This window comes from Heptranchias perlo, chromosome 1 (genome assembly GCF_035084215.1).
Source record: "Heptranchias perlo isolate sHepPer1 chromosome 1, sHepPer1.hap1, whole genome shotgun sequence".
In the NCBI taxonomy this organism is placed as follows: domain Eukaryota; kingdom Metazoa; phylum Chordata; class Chondrichthyes; order Hexanchiformes; family Hexanchidae; genus Heptranchias; species Heptranchias perlo.
This window is the reverse complement of record NC_090325.1, coordinates 28,526,973-28,545,743: the sequence shown is the minus strand read 5'-3', so window position 1 is coordinate 28,545,743 and position 18,771 is coordinate 28,526,973. Positions and strand designations below refer to the sequence as shown.

The window sequence follows — 18,771 nt, the reverse complement described above, 5'->3', positions numbered from 1 at the left end:
GTGCTGATTTTACCAATTCCATCTTGAGTAGCATCTCACTGTGACCTTAATGGACTAATGAGAGCTCCCAGTTTTGAAGTTTGTGTAAAGTGCCGCATTGTCCTTCCCGATGACCAACACCAACAATAGCTGTCTTCTGTTGTTACAATAATTTTAAAATTTGTTTCCTCCTCAAAAACTCCCCATAGGGGCTCAAACTTACTGTCCTGGTTTGGTCTCCAGTCTGATATTATCCCATGTTTGCTCAGATCATTGACTGATGCTTAAACAATTTTGTCACTTCTAAGGGTGCAGTCTGTGATAGGTTGACGCTTGTATTAGCAGAATGTGTTTCAAACCACAGAGCAGCTTGCCAACACCAATACATTTATTGTCATAAAGAGTTAGGCATTGGTCGCAGAGCCTTTTTTATCTATTTCTCCAACCCTCCCCCAACTTCCTCAGAGGGATTTTTTTCTTAAAGGGCTTCTTTAATCTTATGTTCTTAGTCACTGAAAACCTGCATATGATGAGCTTTAAGATGATGTTGACTGTAGTACGGCCACAGAGGTCCCAGTACAGTTCCGTTGTTGGCCCATGCAAGGGTGATTAAGTCACCTGAGACTCATAGAATCATACAGCTTAGAAGGAAGCCATTCGACCCATCGAGCCTGTTCCAGCCATTTGAAAGAGCTATCCCATTAGCCCCACTCCCTGCTCTTTCCCCATAGCCTTGCAGATTTTTCCTTTTCAAGTACATATAAATTTCCCTTTTGAAAGTCTCGTGGGTACTTTGTAGAAGGGCATACACTTCCCAATGTTTTTGGAAAGGAGCAGGACATAGGGGAAGGGCTTCCATTTTAGATGTTTTTGGGCCCTCAGCTGAGCCTTTTATGGATTGCTTTTCAAATGGTGGGCTATCCACCAGTGTGTTCTGTGGCAAGCAAGGATGCCTTAATTACATAGTAAGTGTTTGTGCTACTCATTTTTGGTGATTCCAGTTGACACCCTCGACATGAATTCCAACAGAAGTAATTTAGAAAACTTTGTTCTGAGCGTTTAGTGTGGATGGGCCATAGCAGGTTCCCCAAGCTCTCTGAATTCTTCGAAGTGAAAATGAAATATGACCACTCCCTTCTTTAGGGGAAACTTTGTGATTTTGTAGATGTGAGTCAAAACAAATTAATGCATGAAGAAACACTTTTTATTCCTAGAGACTACTTCAAGTACATATGGGATCACACCATATATACTGGATGGAGTTTCTGCACAAATAATCCATCAGATTTAACCGTGCTTATACTCCAGGTTTGGTTGGCCCATCATGCCATGTCTGGCACATGGTGTAAAACAGTTCTCCAGTTGAAGATATTTCTAAATTTTACTTGCCTTAGCAAATCTTGGTACAGAACATATCCGCCACCTCCTTTTCTCATCCCACCATTGAAAGGTAGTAGCTCAATTAATTTGCAAAGGGCATTAACTTTTTATGTTGATGGGTGTAAGATTTAACCAATGTAGGCAGCTGTTTCTTTCCAACTCATTTAATAACCATTAATAAAAAGGTTAGCAAAGTGGGTAGTGGAATGTATTTTCTTACATGTCTACAGGTAGGAATGAGGAGGCCAATTCCATTTGTGTGTCTGCCACTTGGACAAGCATGCACCGACCTTCCCTCGAGGCCATCTGCATTGCAGTGACCTGAAGCTGTACGGATGTTTTCATTTAAGCACTGAAAAGCTTGAAATCTTGTGATAGAGAAATTATCAGATTGTGTGATGTTATTGCAACGTTACGACTTGTAGAATCATGTTTGAAGATTTAGGATGTTGTCAAGAATTCATAACCATCATTTGAACCTCAGTAAGATTGCAGCTTTGAAATAATTTCAGAGTGAAAAATAAATATCTACGAAAAATGAAAATCATCGGCCTGGAGTCTGAAATTTGTAAACAGTTTCATGGCAATTTACCTGGTATTATCCTTGGATTTGCTTGTTTAGAGCAGTGGCCATAAAGGGGACAGGATAAGTTAGATGCTAAACATCACAGTTGTGCTCCAGGTCCCTGACTACATGTGAGCATGCTATGGGCAATCCAGTAGTCTGTCTTAAAGAATATGAATTGAGGATTCATAAACAAACTGGTCTGTGGTATAAGATTAAAAAATGAACAAGTCATGGCTAGTTTAAAATAATTTCTGAGGTTTTCAACAAACATTACTTTATAAATATTCATATTAAACTAATTAAACCTCCATAATATCACCATGTTTCTCAGTCTAAAAGATCCCTGTTTTTGATCAGTTTCTAGATCTCCCAAGGCTGTATGACAGGATATGGTTTACCAGGAGAAGCCTCTCTCAATCCAATGTTGCTCTTTAATCACAGCAGCATGTAGTATCCTGGATATAATGACAAGCTGAGAGGGAGATTGGTAATCAGAAGAGACACATTATGATTAGTGACTGTGCAGTAATTTTGAAATAATTTAAATATTTTGGTATAATCTGGTAAATTGAAAGCATAATTTAAAATAAAAAAGGCTGGGAATGGAGATGGCAGTAGATCAGATAGACTACCTCAGTCAGCCATACGAGTGACCGTGGACCTTTAGCCCCTGACTTAAGTGATAAATAGAAGTGTAAAAAGAAAATTTAATTTTTTTTTTAACCATCATGAATGAATTGGTCAGTTGTAGAAAACTCCCCTGTGTGACTGGTAGAGAAAATATCCAGGAGTGAGATCAGGTAAAGTAATGTTTGTCTATAAAACCCTAGCTCAATTCTGAACAGTTGATATAGCAACAGTAACCCAGTAGGATCATCTAGATAAATTTAAAAGGGAAGCTGTACCTGTTTTTCTTGACTGAGGGAGAGAAAGAATGACAGCAACAAACATGCGAGAGAGACTGAGTTGAAGATGAGCATATGCAACCCTAAAGTATACTTGTTAGATTTGCTAAGGGCGGTGTTTGGGAGCACTTTTTTTTCCTGGGTCTTGCTTGCCTTGGTGAATCTGGCAAATTTAACTTTGAAGTTACTGCTGGCTGTGCAGATTGTATTTTGAGAGCCAATGACAGTAGCACTGCAGTACAAAAGCAGCTATTGATGTATTAACTCCACACTGAAGCTTTAAGAATTCTGACAAATTTATGGAAACTAAATCACAATAATTTGTAGCTGGGAATAGTGTGCCTAGTGCAATTCCAAAATAAATCATAGAGCATGAGAGCTAAGTATAGATTGTGTGTTGTGGAGCCCTGAAAGGGGTTAATACACATTAGCACATATATTGTAGAAAAGCACATTGTTACATAGACCAGAATTTCTAGCTGTTCAATAATTATATTGTGATTTCTGGTTAACGGGTAGAAAATAAAATTCTATACAACACCAGTATGTTCTGTGCCATGAGTTTCTGTGCATGTCCTTTTGTTTTGCTTGTGGCCTGCTGGTGAGTGCAATGAAAGCTGCTGATGAGGAAGAGAGAACTGTGATGAAAGCTAATGTATTGCATCACAGATCACCAACTGCTCTAGTTAGAAAGTAACTGAGTTTCTAGTAAGAATGGCCTTTGTTTTTATTACTTTATGCTCAGCAGTTTATTTTGAAAGAATAATTAAAAGCAGTCTAGAACATCATAGGAAATATGCTTATGTATAGGGACATGCACTTTTTAAAATGTTTTTGCCAGAAAGTACGTCTTGGCTTTGGAATGAATAATTTTTTGTTTAAGCAGTGTATACAGTGTGCATGGAAAGCTCTACTGAATGCTTTGTAAACCGCTTTTACTGTTGAAAGTTCATTCTCCTTTCATAAACCACAAAGAAGTACACATTTGCTATTAAAATAGTTTAGGTGTGTTATTTGAAAGTTGGTTCGGGGTGGGGGGGTGGGGGGAGAAATTGAAATATCCAGTAATTTGAATTAAGTAATTTTAATAAAACATCATGGATTTCTTTTTTTGCATGATGTCAATTTGAATGAAGCAAAGTAGACTTTATATAAATCTTAAATCCAGTCTTTTATAGCAGGTGAAGTTACAACTGTTAAACTTTGGCAATGCAAACTGTGGCCATACAGCACAATGATCACTGAAATTGTGACCTGTCCTCCTCGCAGACGGAAAAACGACCTTTCCAGAACAATTGATCTAGTGGGATTTGAACTCATGTTTTCTGGATTATTAGTCCAGGTCTCTAGATTACTAGTCCAGTAACATAACCACTACACTACTGTACCCTCTTACTATGTTATTCTAGGATGAAGCATTAGAGAGAATTGGGGGAGACAAAACAGCATTAGAATAGAGAGTAGTTCAGAAATAGGAAGGATCAGACCGTGGGGGGAAAATGCAAGGCAGACTACGATGGGTTTGAAGTGCATGTGCGTAAATGGACGGCGCATGATAAATAAGATTGGTGAGCTGCAGTCACAAATTGCCACGTGGGATTCTGATATAGTGGCAATAATGGAGACCTGGCTCAAACAAGGGGAGGATAATATTCCTGGCTATAAAGTTCAGGAATAGGGAAGGGGAAAAAAAAGAGAGGAGGTGGCAGTATTGATCAAAGATACTGTTACATCACTGGAAAGGATGATGTACTTGAGAGTTCAAAGAGAATCTATTTGGTTAGAATTAAGGAACAATGGAGAAACTATTATACTGCTGGGTGTATACCATAGGCCACCAAAAAGTGGGAAGGAGATAGAGGTGCAAATTTCAGAAAGATGCAAGAACTATAGAGTAGTGATAATGGGGGACTTCAATTATCCCAATATAGACTGGGGAAAATAACTGTATAAAGGGCAAAGAGGGGGAGGAATTTGAGAAATGTGTATGAGAAATTTCTTGATCAATATGTTTCCAACACAACAAGGAAGGAAGCAGTGCTGGATCTAATTCTGGGGAATGAAGTGGGGCAAGTGGAGCATGTTTCAGCAGGGGAGCATTTGGGAAACAGTGATCATAATATCATTAGGTTTAGAATAGTTACAGAAAAGGACAAGCAACAGTCAAACATGAAAATACTCAACTAGAGGAGGGCTAATTTCAGTGAGTTCAAAGGGGATCTGGCCCAGGTGGACTGGAATCAAAGATTGGCAGGTAATGGGAGGCCTTCAAAGAGGAGGTAGTTCGGGTATAGGCTAGACACATTTCCACGAGGGGGAAAGGAAGGGTTTCCAAAGCAATGGCTCCCCAGATGACTAAAGGTATAGAGATTAAAATGAAACAGAAAAAGGATGCTTATGATAAATGTCAGGCTCATAATACAGTAGAGAACCAAGCTGCATACAGAAAGTACAGTGGAGAAATGAAAAAGTAAATAAGAGGGGCAAGGTGTGTATGAGAATCGATTACCAGGTAACAAAAGGAAACCCTAAAATCTTTCATAAACATATAAATAGTAAAAGGGCAGTCAAAGGAAGTGTAGGGCCGATTGGGGATCAAAAAGGCGATCTTGTAGGTGCAGAAGTCATGGCTGAGGTACAAGGTGAAAACTTTGCATCTGTCTTCATTAAAGAAGAGGATACTGCCAATGTCATAGTAAAGGAGGAGGTAGTAGAGAAATTGGATACGATAAAAATAGATGGAGGAGGTACTTAAAAGGTTGGTAGTGCTCAAAGTAGAAAAGTCAATCATTCCGGATGAGATGCATCCTAGGTTGCTGAATGAAGTAATGGAGGAGATAGTGGAGGTTCTGGCCACAATCTTTCAATCCTCCTTAGATATGGGAGTGGTGCCAGAGGACTGGAGGGTTGCAAATGTTACACCACTGTTCAAAAGGGGAAAAGGGATAAACCCGGCAACTACGGGCCAGTCAGCCTAACGTCAGTGGTGGGAAACTTTGAGGCAATACTCAGACAAAATTAATTGTCATTTGGAAAAATATGGGCTAATAAATGATAGCCAGCGTGGATATGTTAAAGGCGAGTCACGTTTGACTAACTTGATTTGAGTTCTTTGATGAAGAAACGGAGAGGGTTGATATTGTGTATATGGAATTTCAAAAAGCGTTTGATAAAGTACCACATAATAGACTTATTAGCAAAATTTAAAGCTCGTGAGATTAAAGGGGCAATGGCAGTGTGGATACAAAATTGGCGAAGGGACAGAAAGCAGAGAGTAGTGATTGGTTGTTTTTCAGACTGGAGGGAAGTATGCATGTATATTAATGACCTGGACTTGGGTATACAGGGCATAATTTCAAAGTTTGCAGATGACACAAAACTCTGACATGTAGTAAACGATGAGGAGGATAGTAACAGACTTCAGGAGGACACAGACTGGTGAAATGGGCAGACACAACAGATGAAATTTAATGCGGACAAGTGTGAAGTGATGCATTTTGGTAGGAAGAATGAGGAGAGGCAATATAAACTAAATGGTACAATTTTAAATGGGGTGCAGGAACAGAGAGTTCTATGGTAGAGAGACCTGGGGGTGCACATACACAAATCTTTGAAGGTGGCAGGACAATTTGAGACGGCTGTTTTTTAAAAAGAAAAACATGCAGGATCCTTGGCTTTATAAACAGAGGAATACAGTGCAAAACCATGGAAGTTATGCTAAACCTTAATGAATCACTGGTTAGGCCCCAGCTCGAGTATTGTTCAATTTAGGCACCACACTTTAGGAAGCTTTTTCAAGGCCTTAGAGAAGGTACAGAGGAGATTTACAATAATGTTACCAGGGATGAGGGATTTCAGTTATGCGGAGAGACTAGAGAAGCTGGGATTGTTCTCTTTTGCAGCAGAGAAGGTTAAAGGGAGATTTAATAGAGGTGTTCAAAATCGTGAAGGGTTTTGATAGTAAATAAGGATAAACTGTTTCCAGTGGCAGAAGGGTTGATAACCAGAGGACACTGATTTAAGGTAATTGGCAAAAGAATCAGAGGTGAGATGAGAATTTTTTTTTAACGCGGCGATTGTTATTCTCTAGAAAGCACTGCCTGAGAGTAGTGAAAGCAGATTTAGTAATAACTTTCAAAAGGGAATTGAATAAATACTTGAAGTGGAGAAGTTTGCAGGGCTATGGGGCAAGGTAGGTGAGTGGGACTAATTTGGATAGCTTTCAAAGAGCCAGCACAGGCATGATGGGCCAAATGGCCTCCTCCTGTGCTGTATCATTCTATGATTTTTATGACCTTAACTGATGGATCAATTCAAGTTTTATTAGTCCAGGCCTCTGGATTACCAGTCCAGTAACATAACCACTACACTACCGTACGCTCTTATAATGTTGTTCCTCGTCTTTTACTGATAATGGATTAATTCAACTTTTAATCAGCCAAAATATCAAGTATGCTTTATCATTTTCATAGTTCTGATTCATTGTTGGAAAGATTTTATAAATAAAGGAAAACATTTGAATTTCAACTTTTATTTTCCTCTTCACAGTTTCTGAGGACATGTGCTGACCTCTTTCGTCTGGTCCCCTTCCTGGTCTTCATAATAGTTCCATTCATGGAGTTTCTTCTTCCTGTTGTTCTTAAACTTTTCCCTAACATGCTTCCTTCAACCTTTGAGACAAAGTCAAAGAAGGTAAGTATGTATAAGCATTCTGTTTTAAACATTTTTAATCTTCAAAAATTATACTCGTCTTAATTTTGCATAATGTATTAACCTGCTCAAGTTGAACCATAGTTATTTTAATTGCAGTATTCTTAGGAAGCCCTAACATTTTGTCTATGAATTCTGCGCTTATTACATTACGCAAAATTAAGACCGGTGTAGCTTTTGGAGAGTTATTTTGTCTAATTGTTCAACTCTTTATGCTGTTATAGCTGCAATTGAAGCTTTAAAAGTGAGGTGCAAATTTGAGGCTTGGTCTTTTTTCCCCCCACTTACAACTGCATTCATTTTTATGATGTGTGAAGTATACAGAGAAGGTGGTTCGAGAAATTAACTGATTTTTGTAATAAAATATCTGCTGGCTGGCCTGCCTCACTCTCTCCGTAATTTCTTTACAAGTGTGTTGATATTTTTCAAATAGATTAACAGGAACCACAATGGATCTCATTCGCAAATCCAGATTTGACCTTTGATGAACTTTGAGTTGCAACGGCCAGCACTGTAACAAGCTTTCTCTAAAATCAGTGCAACATATTCTTTTCTCCATCAGTAGGTTTTGCCATGTTGTAAATTTAATTAAAATTGCATAAGTTAGTATAATAATACTGAAAACTTTGTTACTTTTTTTCCTTTATTACTGTGACAATCATTTTTGGTCCATTTTCTCCTCTCCTCTAAAGGTATTGACTCCTTGCTTGAGTACAGTTCCGCAGGACTCAGTTGCTTTGCTATATGTTGACTAAGTGGCTGTTAGTCACGCGAGCCTTGACTGTGGCTAATGGCATGGCATTTGAGCAATGTGATATTGTAGCCAAGCCTGATCCTGTCTGCACAATTCCACCTAGGTCACTTGATCGTGATCAAGATCAGCAAGCCTGGCTGTCTTTTTTTCCCCCCTCCCAAGCTTCAGCACTGTAGCAGCCTACTGAGATAAGCTAGCTCAGCACAAACCAGGGATTGAATGTGCAACCTTTTCTGCTCTGCATAGCTCAGCTATTCGCTCAACAAAGTCACTGAGCTATTAAGGGGCCTCCTCATATATTTAGACTATAGTATTCTTAAAATAGTCACATTGAATCTAAATCTTACAATCGTTTTCTGCTGCAACCTAAATATCAAACATGTTTCCTGTAATTAATTCTGCTTTACGTGCTAGGAGTTGTAGTGACATTTGAAGCTGCCTTTTACAATGCAACTGCAACACTCTGTGTAACTGAGGGTAAGAGGTACCTCCCCTTGAGAGAATAGGGCCATTTCTAGATTTGTTTTAGTTAGAGGAAATTATTAAAAAAAGGAGAAAAACTTCAGTCAAATTGCTGAAATATGACTTCACCTGTAAATTTGTATTAGCATTAAAAATTAAATAAAGTAGTGAAAATTTTCTAGATGTGTTTAAAACCAATAATTTCCTTTTTGCATAGGAGGAAAGGTTGAAAAAGGAGCTGAGAGTGAAGCTTGAAATGGCAAAATTTCTTCAAGATACAATTGAAGAGATTGCCCTGAGAAATAAAGCAGCCAAAGGAGATGTCACAAAGGACTTTTCTACATTCTTCCAGAAGGTAACTTTTAAGTTCCAGCTGCACACCAGGATAATTGTCATTGCTCAATGCACAAGTGAAAATGACAGTTATCTAAAATGTTTATTTTTAAAATTGACTTTGTTGGAGTCTACTTCTCTCAAAAGCAAGTGCTTTGAACACTTCTGAAGCGGCAGAACTACAATTGACCTCAATATCCCTGGATCAATGCTTCTCCTTCTGATTTGTTATCCACTGATTGTTGTTAGAAAGTACAAGCATGCGTTTGCATACAAGGACAGCATCAGGCACAATTATGATGCTCTCCATGTATCCTGCCATTACTTGCTGTCTGGAGAATGGCACTTGAGGGGTGTTGATGCCCATAGAACTACACACCAGCATAAATCACTGCCGTTGGGAGGATTCTTGTTCAACCGTTTTTTGTTTGTGGAAATGGAACTGTCTGTAGAGAAATAAAGTTTACCAAAGTAGATTGAGGCAAGCTACTTGATTGTTGCTTATCTGTGACAATCCCTCTTAGGCATTTCCTGGCCTCGGCAGCAATTTAAATGCTGAACTCGGACCTATAAATTGATTTAGCATTTTGAAAATGGAAAACTGGCACGCCTTCATTACCTCACCCAAATGTCTGTATGAATTTATACAGTGAGTACGTACGGGCTATTTTATCTTGAGTAATAGTATAGGACATGCCACTTTTTACAAACTTCCCAACTATTTAATGAGTGCACTCCATCTGGCAGGGTTACAAATGGAGAGGCGGATCCTCTTCTCAGTTGACTTCTATACAAGCGTGTTTTTCCAACAGGTACAATTGAATAGTGATCAGGAATGAGAACCTTACCTTTCCCCTCTTGTACACAGACTGGTGCCCTCTGGCTTGAAATCAACTAACTCAGCATAGATTGAACCTAGGATCTTCTGTGTGATTTGGTGCTACAGCATGCAGTGCATTTATCCACAGAACCATCAGGGAGCTCCTGAAATGTTCATAAGAACGGGTGTATGTGCACTCATTAAAAGAAGCTTGCTAAAAAGTTTATAAACAGGAATGCCCTACAACATTATCTTAAAAGAAAAATGCAGATGATGAAAATATGAAAAAAAGCAAAATGCTGGAAATGCACAACATTTTGCGAGATTAACAATTTGGGAAAAGACCTTTCAGCATTTTTGGGTGTTAACAAACTTCCTGTGTTATTTTGTTTTTATTTCTATGATAGTGAGGGAGAAGATGATTCTTTGGAAGATGAAAGTAATTTGTTTTTCAGATTTTTTTTTTTATTATGCAATGGACGACTTTGACTTTGACTTCAACTTTGAGTTTGCGTGCATGTGTTTCAATGAAGATCTTCACTGTGCCCATTTTTAAAAAAAAAACCCTCAAATTTGTGATGACTGATTCTAAAGAAGTTTGAAAATGTGATTGTTTCTTTTTAGATTCGAGACTCTGGAGAGAGGCCCAGTAATGAGGAGATCATGCGTTTTTCTAAACTGTTCGAGGACGAGCTCACACTGGACAACTTAACACGACCTCAGCTGGTAGCACTGTCTAAATTGTTGGAGCTGCAGTCAATAGGAACCAATAATTTCTTACGATTCCAACTGATTATGAAACTGCGCGCCATTCGTGCGGATGACCAGGTAACTTATTTGTGAAGCTTGAAGTATTGTGATAAAGGACAGGAAGTTGTAACAAAGACGGTCCATTGATATTATACTGCATTTCAAAAATCAAAATATTGGGTTCCTTCAATGGCACAGTTGGTTAAGTCAGTGAGTAGTTGAGCCACACAGGCTAGGAAGATATCAGGTTTGATTCCGAAGTTTGAGCTTATTGAGCTGATGGGGATTTGAAACTGTGCACTTGCATTGTTCAAGTACCAAGACTGCTCATGATTTATTGAATAACTGAAAGTCTGAGTTCGGTTTGAAACCTGCGTTCACATGCATAAATGAAATTATTTTACTCAACCAAATTAGTTGAAACCATTCAAATCCTGCTACATTTAAGATTGATGAGGATTTGGAATACTCCAGGATTCGGATTATTTGAAGTCCAAAATAAGTAATAAAATGAATGGAGAAAGCCTCACGTCTACCAAAGAAGTCTTTGTTAATATTTCAACACAGAAAGCAAGTGGACAGAACAAAGTTTAAATATTTAATTTATTTTTCTTTTAAACATTGTCAGCTGCTAGGCAGACTTCATTTCAGGGCTTAGTGTACGTATGGAACTGATGTAAAGATGGCAATGCTTCCTTTTGTTCATATGTGTTTACATTTTTTTTTGAAGAGAACTGGTGCATCTGTGCTCTTACCTGAGGTATAATTCATATTTTCATATGTGTTGAAATTCAGTCCTATGATTTTCTTGCTGGTTTTCTCTCTTCCACCCCTGAAAGTACTGACTACTTGCTGGGGTACTAATTATCATCCAGTACCTAACTTAAGTGATCATAATTAATTTGTGGGTCTTGGCAGTGGATGTGGGGATCTGCAGGGAGAGGGGATCTGTTTACTCCCTACTGCTTGGGACAGAGAGACTCATCAAGTTGGGAAGAGGGAGATTAACTGCCTCTAATCCATGAACAGTGGGAGAAGAGGGAAGGAAACCATTTGGGACTTAGAGATTAAAGAAAGACTCTTAGTGTAATGCTTCTGTGCATTCTAGATCATAACAACTCGCTGCATCAAAACAATTCTCATCTGGCCTTTGATTCTTTTGTCAAATACCTTTTAAATCTGTATCCTCTGCTTACCAACCTTCCTGCCACTGGAAACCGTTTCCCCTTATTTACTCTATCAAAACCCTACATGATTTTGAGCACCTATCAGATCTCCCCTTAACTTTCTCTGCTCTTAGGAGAACAACCCCAGATTCTCTAGCCTCTCCACATCCCTGGTACCATTCTAAAAAATCTCTTCTGCATCCTCTCAAGTCTTGACATCCTTCTTATAGTGTGGTGCCCAGAATTGGGGACACTGCTCCAGCTGAAGCCTAACCAGTGTTTTATAAAGGTTTAGCATAACTTCCTTGCTTTTGTACTCTATGCCTCTGTTTATAAGCCTATGATCCCATATGCCTTTTTAACAGCCTTCTCAACTTGTCCTGCCACCATCAAAGGCTGTGTACATACACCCTCAGGTCTCTCTGTTCTTGCACTCCCTTTAGAATTGTACCATTTAGTTTATATTGCCTCTCATTCTTTCCTACAAAAATGAATCACTTCACACTTCTGTGTTAAATTTCACCTGCCATATGTCTGCCCACTTCACCAGTCTGTCCTCCTGAAGTCTGTTACTATCCTCCTCACTGTTTATTACATTTCTGAATTTCATGTCCTCTGCAAACTTTGAAATAACGCCCCATATGCCCAAATCCAGGTCATTAATATATATCAAAAAGAACAGTGGTCCCAATGCCAATCCCTGGGGAACACCACTGCACACTTCCCTCCAGTCTGAAAAACAACTGTTCACCACTACTCTCTGCTTTCTGCCCCTTAGCCAATTTTGTATCCACGTAGCAACTGCCCCTTTAATCCCATGGGCTTCAATTTTGCTAACAAATCTATTATGTAGTACTTTATCAAAGCCTTTTGAAAGTCCATATCCACACCAACCGCACTACACTCATCAAACCATTACTTCATCAAAGAACTCAATCAAGTTAGTCCAACATGATTTGCCGTTAATAAATCAGTGCTGGCTTTCATTTATTAACGATATTTTTCCAAGTGACAATTTTGTCCCGGACTAATGTCTCTAAAGTTTCCTCACCACCAACGTTAGGCTGACCGGCCTGTAGTTGCCAGGTTTAACCCTCTCCCCTTTTTTGAACAGGGGTGTAGCATTTGCAATCCTCCAGTCCTCTGGCATCACTCCCATATCTAAGGAGGGTTGGACGATTGTGGCCTGAGCCTCCGCAGTTTTCACCTGTACTTCCCTCAGCAACCTAGGATGCATCCCATCCGGACCAGGTGACTTTGAGCCCTGCCAACCTTTTTAGTACCTCCTCTTTATCTATTTTTATCCTATCCAATTTCTCTACTACGCTGTAATGCTAGCCTCTTAATTTTTTAATATAGCCAAACCTGTTTCTTTGTGTTTTGGAACTAAAAGTCTTAAGTCCAGAACACACATCTTTACCTTGGTCCTTCTGTGCCATTATTTCACTAATTGTTATGATCTTTATTATCATTTAGCTATGGTGCATGTCTAAATATTATGTTCACCTATGTATTAACTTCAGGTTTTTGGTTAAAAAATCAACAGTCACTTATAATTTGTTTTCATCTCTGACCTTTAGAGCTTTTATTGAGCTGTCAGTTTTTGCGGTTATGTCCATTTATTTTTAGCATGTTGGTCAGAAATTTTTAATGGAGGGAGTAGAAAGTCACCAAACATATTAACTTGTTAGCACTAAGAGCCAAATCTTTTGAGAGATGTTTCAGTGGCCATATTATGTGGTTAGGAAGTGGAGAGAAACCAATATAATTTCCATGTTTAAAAGCAGGATTTTGTGTTCAGGGTCACCTTTCACAGGTGAAATGAACCAAACAGTGAATTAGCTCTGTATGGAACACTTCATATGATTTAAAGAATTCTTTAATTTCCTGATTTAAACTGTAAAAATTCAAATATTAATTTGTGCAAATCTGGGCCAGAGCTAATGGCCCAGAATTTGTTGTCAAAATAATGGTGAGGCTAATGGCACGCGACGTTATTTATGCATAAATGTTACAGCAATTTCAGGCGAAGGCTGATGTGCGGTTAAATGCGGAAGTCCAAAAATTGCTGTTGCTATTAGCTTTGTGACAATGGCATCTCGCTGTCTGCCTCACCATTAAAATACATTGAACGGCGTGAAGTTCTTCTACTTGCACGGTAGATACGAACTAGACTCTCCACAGAAAGTTAAATTAAGTCATTTCAAGTCTAAATACCCCTTTAACAATGTGACAAGTATTAATTACTGCTAGTCAGCCCCTCTGGCACTGAAAATTAATTATTACAAATGTGGAGTCTCATTCTTTCAAGTTTTAATTTTTGTTGGAGATCTTTAAAAAAAATTTTAATTAAAATTATTTTTTTACTTTTCCTTTGTCTTTTTTTTCTCTCCCTCTTAATCCAACCGTTCTTTCCCTCTCTTTATTTCTCTTTCTGTACCTGAGTTGACATTGTATTCAGTATTCTAACTTACACTTCCTTCTTAGTCCTTGTGCTGTTAATTTCACAGTCCTTCAATCTGATTGGTTAAGGAGATCCACAGTTGTTTATCTTGTTCACTTAAGTCCCAGATGCCTTGTTTCCCTCGCTGTGATGTTTCCCTCTTGTACTTGTGGCACAAAATATCGAGATTAAATGCCTATGGGCAAGTCTAACTAATGACCGGTGCCATTCGTTGCTGTGTTACAGAAAATTCTGGCCCATTATCTAAAGAATTGTGTTACTTTTCTATAGTATGTTGCCATTTAATTGGGAAACTTTTTGTGGATCCATTATAGAATCATCGAAAATTTACAGCACAGAAGGAGGCCATTCGGCCCATCGTGTCCACGCCGGTCGAAAATGAGCCACCCAGCCTAATCCCACTTTCCAGCACTTGGTCCATAGCCCTGTAGGTTATGGCACTTCAAGTGCATATCCAAGAACTTTTTAAATGTGATGAGGGTTTCTGCCTCTACCACCCTTTCAGGCAGTGAGTTACAGACCCCCACCACCCTCTGGGTGAAAAAACCTTTCCTCAGCTCCCCTCTAAGCCTTGTACCAATCGCATTAAATCTATGCCCTCTGGTTATTGACCTCTCCGCTAAGGGAAATAGGGCCTTCCTATCCACTCTAGGCCCTTCATAATTTTGTACGTTTCAATTAAATCACCCTCTTAGCCTTCTCTGTTCCAAAGAAAATAACCCCAGCCTATCCAATCTTTCCTCATAGCTAAAATTCTCCAGTCCTGGCAACATCCTCGTAAATCTCCTCTGCACCCTCTAGTGCAATTATATCCTTCCTGTAATTTGGTGACCAGAACGGTACACAGTACTCTAGCTGTGGCCTAACTAGTGTTTTATGCAGTTCTAGTATAACCTTCCTGTTCTTCTATTCAATGCCTTGGCTAATAAAGGAAAGTATCCCGTATGTCTTGATTGAGGTGTGTGAAAGTTTTTATAAAACCCTGGAACGATGTTTGTATGCTTATGAAGGTTGCCTTTGTCCTTTTCTCCCTGCTCAAAAAATGTGATGAAAGCACGTGCATTTGTAAAGTGTAATAGTGATACTAAACTGCTGTTGAATCTAAACTATAGTAAAATATGTTTAAATTGCTGCCTTTTTGTAAGGATTGAGGGAATAATTATACATCACTACAATATCACTTTCAAAGTTTATAAATCCCATATACCACACAAAACCATGGTGCAACAACTAGCAGCCACACCAAGGAAACACCTAAACTACAGCCCAGGTTAATAAAACGTGCTATTTTAATTCCCCATCCCACTGTCATTCTGACCTCTCTGTCCTCGGCCTCTTACCTGTTCCAATGAAGCTCAACGTAAGCTAGAGGAACAGCACCTCATCTTTCGATTAAGCACTTTACAACCTTCTGGACTCAACATTGATTTCAATGACTTCAGACCATAACCACTACTCTCATTTTTTTTAATGTTGCTGTGTGACTGCAGCTGCTGGTAATGGTTCTGCTGTAGCCATTTACAGCTCCTCTGGACCCATCGTTTGTTTCTAAACTTGTCTCATTACCATCCTCCTTGCCTTGCACCATCACTCCTTTTGCCATTTAATCACTCCTGCCCTCCACCCTATCACAGACCTTTCCTTCCTTCCCCCCCCCCCCCCCCCCCCGCCTCTATACTTGCTTTAAAAACTGTTATTTCTTTAACATCATCCAGTCCTGACGAAAGGCCTTCGACCTGAAATGTTTACTGTTTATTTCTCCACAGATGCTGCCTGACTTGCTGAGTATTTCTCGCATTTTCTGTTTTTAATAAAACGTGCTCTGTTCATTTTTGGTTTCTCAATCACAAAAAAAAACATAAGGGTCTTATTTGATTTCCAAATAATACAGATGTTAAATCTGACCCTGTTGCCACCTAAGTCCACTCTGTCCTCGTGTTGGTTCAGCTTTAAGATTCAGATCAGTTGGATTAGTTTTGCTTGTTTCTGGATAGTTTTTGTTTTCGCTGTAGTATATTGATCTGTTTTTCTCATAGTTGATTGCGGAAGAAGGAGTAAAGACTCTGACTGTAAATGAGCTGCAGGCAGCCTGCCGGTCTCGGGGAATGAGAGCACTTGGGGTGACTGAAGAGCGCTTACAAGACCAACTCAAACAAGTGAGTGAGCAAATAAAAATTACATTGTGTTTTTTCATTGTCAGTAATGAATGATGACTTGGAACCCACGACTGTTGTGAAAAAGATAAAGCAAGATAACCATAGAACTGGCCATGTGAAATATATCTGATCGGGGACTCTACCCTACCATACACTTTAATCTCCTGAGGGAAAGTTCTGTACTCTTTGATCCTCAATGGTAATCGAGCAAAAGTCCAGAATATTCATTCATTCGTGTATATGTGCCATTCAACCCATGGCCTGCAGCATCTGTAAACTACTTTTGTCTCTTCCAGACCCAGCAGAACCCATTTTATATCTACTTCAGTCTATATCTGAACCTGTACATATCCTTATAGTCTCTGATCTTGTTCCCAATTGAAATTCCTTTTGAAGGAGTTGATTAACACCACATCAAGTATTTATACTTTGAATCTTTTCTACACTTTTTATGTGGGGAAGAACATTTTCTAATATACCCTCACTCTCCTGCTCTTCAACCCCCTCTCTTGTTTTTTCTTTAGTATGATTTTAAAAAGGAAACTACTAGTTTTAGGATGCCATGAATAAATGGAGGTTACAAACCAATTAAAATTGAAGAAGAGGGCCATAAGAAGAATAATGGAAAAGCTAAAGGAGAATGAGACAATTAAGAGGTTGGGTGGATTAACAAAAGCTATGAGGGAATAGGAGGAAAAAAATTGCAAAAAAAAAATCAAGAGGAACAGCAAGGTACTTTACAAATGTACCAGAAGAAACAGAATTGTTAAAAGCGAGGTGGGACCCCTGAGAGGAGATAAGCACCCTTTCCAGCAGTGCCTATTCAAAAATAAAACTGCAGCTAAAAAAACTAATGAGATTAAAGGTACAGTTCTTCTAGGAGACCTATACATTTTATTATGCTGATGAATTTCTGTTTCGGTTTTCTGTCTTTGTATTTTTTATTCTGCTTCTACATACAGAGTGCCGTAGAATTTCATTTCATTTGAGTACTGGTTACATGTATCTTGCTAATAGTGATTTATAAACTACTAGGCTCCCTGTAAATGAAGAATGAATTTGAACAAGCATGAGCATTGCAAACAACATTGTTTTTAAAAAGGTTAATTTTGTGGAACTAAGAATTCAGTATTGTAGAACAGAAAATAACACGCAATACACATTAATTCCTGATTTTTCTCTGTTAATTGTATCTGTACATGAGACCACTTGCGAAGTATACCAAATAACACATAAGTACCGAATGAGATTATTGGTTTATTCTGTTTGAAAGTGTTCTACGTGTGTTTCAACTAAACACTGCGGTGTTTTCCTTGCAGTGGTTGGAGCTGCATCTAAACCAGCAGATTCCAACTTCACTGCTACTTTTGTCCAGGGCCATGTTCCTTCCAGACACCCTTTCACCTGCTGATCAACTTACGACAACTTTGCAGACATTGCCAGATAGTGTGGTAAGTAATTTGTTAAATTTACCTGTGATAAAAATACACTGAGAGTTGTTTAATGTTTCATCTTAAAGCATTCCTTAGCCCCTTTTTTTTTTCTTAAGATGAGCTAGGTGCTATTAAATTTTAAATATAATGTGGCACAGTGTTCTGTTGTTGGCTAGCGCTAATGCAACATTGCTGGTTTAGCATATTCCCTAACGCAGCTGAATTACATACAGGAGATGTTTAAGAAGCTTTTAGTACTTCAACAGTAAGAGGGTAGTTAGAGGTGAGAACCTGGAAAGGTGCAAATCTACTGCAACAGAAATGAGCATAAGACAGTTAAGATTCTCTATGATCAATTCTTCCAAGTATTCACAAGGGTGGACATGAACAACATGGCCCTGCTAAGTAGCAATAATCGCAGTGGAATTAATAACTTGGATATAAATGAGACAAAAGTCTTATACAGGCTAATAGAGCTCAAACTTTACAGGGATATTATTTATCCCAGTGTAGTAAAAGGGACTAGGTGAAATTTGAGAGGCATTGCAGTAATTGAGGGTATCAGTGCCTAGTAGAGGAGCAACAGGTAAACTTGCTCATTTGGGGTGAAAAAGGTAACCATGCAGAATGGGGGAAATTATGAACCCATTAGACTTACTTCAGTACCATATAAAATTATACAATGATCAGGAGCAAACTAAAAGACTAACTTTATGAAAGTAACCTAGTAAACAGCAGAAGATGTGGATTCAAAAGGGGAAGATCTTTCCAGACCAATTATCTTGGGTTTGAGAAAATGACTTTCCTAGTGCACTCTGGAAGCCCCTGTGTCATGTTGTACCTAGCCTTTCAAAAGTATGTGCCAGAGTTCTGCAAGAAAGGCTCAAAGCT

At 38.7% G+C, this 18,771-nt stretch overlaps 1 protein-coding gene across 3 annotated transcripts in view; it reads left to right on the top strand.

The window, feature by feature from the left end:
- The window catches only part of letm1 (leucine zipper-EF-hand containing transmembrane protein 1), a 69,529-nt gene that overhangs the window by 19,972 nt on the left and 30,786 nt on the right, over positions 1–18,771 (top strand). For all 3 annotated transcript variants that reach the window (XM_067982827.1, XM_067982817.1, XM_067982834.1), the window contains 5 exons: positions 7,381–7,524; positions 8,976–9,113; positions 10,536–10,739; positions 16,328–16,447; positions 17,767–17,898. In XM_067982827.1, coding sequence (XP_067838928.1) covers positions 7,381–7,524; positions 8,976–9,113; positions 10,536–10,739; positions 16,328–16,447; positions 17,767–17,898 — 738 coding nt within the window. The remainder of the gene's footprint in view (positions 1–7,380; positions 7,525–8,975; positions 9,114–10,535; positions 10,740–16,327; positions 16,448–17,766; positions 17,899–18,771) is intronic.